The sequence below is a fragment of the Hibiscus syriacus genome, unplaced genomic scaffold (assembly GCF_006381635.1).
Source record: "Hibiscus syriacus cultivar Baekdansim isolate YM2019G1 unplaced genomic scaffold, ASM638163v2 tig00111273_pilon, whole genome shotgun sequence".
Lineage (NCBI taxonomy): Eukaryota > Viridiplantae > Streptophyta > Magnoliopsida > Malvales > Malvaceae > Hibiscus > Hibiscus syriacus.
In genome coordinates, this window is record NW_024063040.1 from 1,880,268 (window position 1) to 1,884,478 (window position 4,211).

Here is a 4,211-nt window from a genome sequence, read left to right on the forward strand (position 1 = left end):
CTTATTCTGTTCGTTTTACGTCATAAATTATATCTAATTTTAATATTTTATACTATAATGTCAATATAAATTATCGAACTTCATCCACCATGACAAATGATAAGCTTGGAGTCCCAGAAACAAAAAGAGAAGGCTGCTACAATCTTGGCTGCCATTTTTTAAATGAATATATCTAATATATTAAAAGGAGTTTTGACAAAATCAAAATTCATATATTGAGTTTGAAGGAAGAATTTGGTACTTTTGCGAAAACAAAGTCTTCTCGGACCTAACTGGTCTTATTTTCTTAATCAAATTTTAATTTCAATGACGAATTTCGTGAGATTAAAGTTTTATTAAATTGTTGTTATTATTGAAACATCTTGAAGTTTGAGCAGGATGAACGATCTGAACATGATATAACCTGGCTTTGAATTTTCAAGAATCAAGTTGGCTACTTTTATATAAATAAGAAAAGGCAAAAGCAAAAGAGTAGGAAGTGAAGAAAAATCAAACGTAATTCAAATGGGTTTCCAAAAGCAGGCCTTTATTTTGTTGTCAGTGCTTTTGTTTTTCAATTTCCTCATCTTCTCCACTGCTGATGACGTTTATTACGAATTCATAATAAGTTATTTTTAATAATTTTCTTTCTTTATTTTGTTTTCTTTATCTGATCGATATGGTTATAATTTGCAGTTGCGAGAAGCAGAGTTTACCAAGCTTTGCGAGACAAAAACCATCTTGACCATCAATGGCAGCTTTCCAGGGCCTGAGATTCGAGTCCGAAGAGACGATACTGTTTATGTCAATGTCCACAATCAAGCAAGATTTTCTGTTTATATCGATCCTTGAGCTAGTATTTATTTGAAATCTCGTTCATGGGTTATTGTTTTTTTTCTGGGAAAATTGATAGGGAGGGCATTGAGGATTCAATTAATGGAGCAAATGAGATTATTAGGCCTGGTAGAAACTTCACTTACGAGATTGAATTAGACGACGAAATCGGGACTTTATGGTGGCACGCTCGCAGTGCTTGGGCTAAAGCTACCGTCTATGGCGCCTTTGTCATTTTGCCGGCCACCGGTGAACGATATCCTTTTCCTGCACCCACTTCAGATCAAACAATTATACTTGGTAATATATGTGCTCTAAACAACTGTATTTTTGTTATATATAAATATATACACACTTGATGATTATGAATCTTAACAACTATTTGGTAAACTCCTCCTTTCAGGAGAATGTTTTAGACAAGAGTTGGCAGAAGGCAGTGTTCCCGGCCAAGCAGTTGGGTACACAATCAATGGTCATCTTTCAGAAGAATATGGCTGTAACGGTACATATCCGACACTCGAATCCGAATCCAACTAACATAATTTCGTCGTTAAGCTATTCATAATTTTTTTATTTGTTGCACAGATACACAATATCAGCTACAAGTGGACTACCAGGGTCTCTACCTTCTCCGTATAATAAATGCTGTCGCCAATGAATCAATGGTGTTCGCCATCGCACAACACAGCTTCACCGTCGTCGGACGAAACGCGGCATATGCCCGATGCTCATTCTTGAGTTCCCTTACATTAGCCCCAGGGCAGACGCTCGACATTTTGCTCAGCGCCAACCAAAACGTTGGTCAATATTATATCACTGCCCAGTCTTCCTCCCGTGGACTTAGTACGTCCGGAATTTTACACTATACCACCAGCACTGGTCTTTAGTTTAATTACTTGGGATTTTCGAACGTCATTGTTGGCTGTCATTGGTTTGTTTCTCGAATAAGACAAGCAGTAGGGAAAACCGCTATGTATAATGATATCAATGCCCTAATATTAAAATCCATGCTATCAGTGGACATAGTCATTGAAATGTTGTTTATCAGCTTTGATTTGTATTTGTTCTTTTGAAATTAATGTTTATTTTATATATTTTTTAATGTGATACTTAAAACGTTTATCATAATAATGATTTTAAGAATTTTTCGAGTGATTTTAGTGATAAAAAAACTGTTGTTTCCCTAAAAGTTATAAATCCCGATAGGTGTGTGTCTATAGGATGTTTGCGCGTTTATATATATATATTAAATTTTTAATTTTTTTTATTAAAATTAAAATTAAATAAATTATGTGCAGATCTCTTTTTATTAATCAAATACCGTTTAGGTATTTATCAATTCACCTTCATCTCTCAATTAAAAATATATTATTATTAAAATTTATATAATTTTACGATTACTAAAAATAAACTCGGTTGGAATTTAGGAAGATGAAATCCAGAAGTCGACCGGTATTAACCCTTTGAGTATATGATTCTGAGTGATATGGGAACAAGGAGAAGAGCATATGGTGAAAAGTGAAAACGTTAAGTATAAAAAGTGTTGGATCATAAACTTGATCCATTATGGGAGCCTAAACCCAAACCCAAACTAAATTGATGTCATTGCTTACATCAATTAGAAGAAGATGTCATTGTTTACATCAATTTAGTTAGGTGAGAGTTAGGTATTTGTAGATTTTAATGGTTTAAATTATTTTATTTGTGTGGTGTAGGATTGTTCTTGACTAGTATAAATACCCCTTCCCATTTTAGTTTAAGCATCAAGAAAAATTAAGAGCTTCTAAGTAAGTGAAGAAACAAAGTCTTATAAGAGTGAGTTGTAGTATCTTGTTTTTGAGTTAGAGTGCTCTTATAATATTTGTTTGATTTTCAATAAAAGTTGTTTGTGTGAGTGTTTCATTTCCAACAAAGTGTCATCAGAGAGAGTTGGAAAGATCGAAGGTATCGACGAGAGGAATCTGACGCCGCTAAAATCTTCCCAATTTGAGTTCTGACGCGCCGCCACGCACTGCCAGAAGACTGCTGCCAGAAGAGCGAGTTGACTCACGAGTTGAGTCGAGTCAGTCGAATTGGAGCCCTTTGACAGAGTTGTCCAAGTCCCTCCCTATGTTTTTCGGTGTTCCAGATTCATCCGTGCAATCGGATTTTGCAAATTCTCATTATATTGAGAGATATGACAAAGGGTATATCACCATTCCAAGTTCCGACACTCAACAACAATAACTACGATAACTGGAGTATCAAAATGAAGGCACTTCTTGGATCACAAGATGTGTGAGATATCATAGAGAAAGGCTATAACGAGCCTGCAAATGATGATGTTTTTGCTACTCTTACACCAGATCAAAAGACAACTTTGAAAGATTCAAGAAAGAGAGACAAGAAGGCTCTCTACCTCATCTATCAAGCATTAGATGATGATGGTTTTGAAAAGATATCGAGTGCAAGCTCTAGCAAGAAAGCATGGGAGAAGTTACAAACCTCTTATAAAGGATCTGAGCAAGTGAAGAAGGTCAGTCTCCAAACATTAAGAGGTGAATTCGAATCCTTACATATGAAAGCATCTGAGTCTATTTTAGATTATTTCTCAAGAGTAGTAGTTGTTTCTAATCAATTAAAAAGAAATGGTGAAAAGTTAGAAGATGTGAGGATAATAGAGAAGATACTTCGTTCGTTGGATCCCAAATTTGAGCACATCGTTATGACGATTGAAGAAACTAAAGACTTAGAAGAAATGACGATCGAACAATTCCAAGGATCATTGCAAGCATACGAAGAGAAGCATGAGAAGAAACATGGGTTTACTGAGCAACTCCTCAAGCTGTAACTCAAAGATATGCATGAAACACAACGCAATGATAGAAACCAACGTGGCCTAGGCAGAGGTAGAGGCCATGGACGAGGTGGAAGTCATGGACGTGGACGAGGCTGGAATTACAACAACAACAATTATGAGAAAGGAGAAAGCTCAACACGAGGCCGTGGAAGAATCAATCTAAACTCAAGATATGACAAATCTCAAGTTCGATGTTATAATTGTCAGAAGTTTGGGCATTATGCTTCAGAATGTAGAGCTCCCAACAACAAAATTGAGGAGAAGGCCAACTACGTGGAGGAAAAGATAGATGGAAAAGAAACTCTTCTTCTAGCACAAAAGGAAGCTGATGGTGGCCAAGCAAATTCCTGGTATCTTGACAGTGGTTCAAGCAATCATATGTGTGGAAAGAAATACATGTTCGTGGAGCTAGATGAGTCAGTAAGCGAAAATGTTTCGTTTAGAGATGATTTCACAATAGCAGTGAAGGAAGAGGTAACATCCTTATCCGTTTGAAAGATTGGAGACATCAATTTATTTCAAATGTCTACTAGGTGCCCAATATGAAAAGTAACATCTT

General features: G+C 35.9%; 1 protein-coding gene across 1 annotated transcript; it reads left to right on the forward strand.

Moving 5' to 3' along the window:
• The first annotated feature begins 857 nt into the window (after positions 1-857).
• On the forward strand, positions 858-1,700 carry LOC120157633 (laccase-14-like). Its single transcript, XM_039168714.1, has 3 exons — positions 858-1,113; positions 1,217-1,315; positions 1,399-1,700. The coding sequence occupies exons 1-3, from the start codon at positions 858-860 to the stop codon at positions 1,698-1,700; spliced, it is 657 nt and encodes a 218-aa protein (XP_039024645.1).
• The last annotated feature ends 2,511 nt before the right edge of the window (positions 1,701-4,211 follow it).

Excerpts from the sequence above, each read along its gene's own strand:
- LOC120157633 (XM_039168714.1), top strand. The coding sequence starts at position 858 with ATGGGTTATTGTTTTTTTTCTGGGAAAATTGATAGGGAGGGCATTGAG. Across the intron at positions 1,114-1,216 it reads AGATCAAACAATTATACTTG|GAGAATGTTTTAGACAAGAG; the intron begins GTAATATATGTG and ends TCCTCCTTTCAG. Across the intron at positions 1,316-1,398 it reads AGAAGAATATGGCTGTAACG|ATACACAATATCAGCTACAA; the intron begins GTACATATCCGA and ends TTTGTTGCACAG.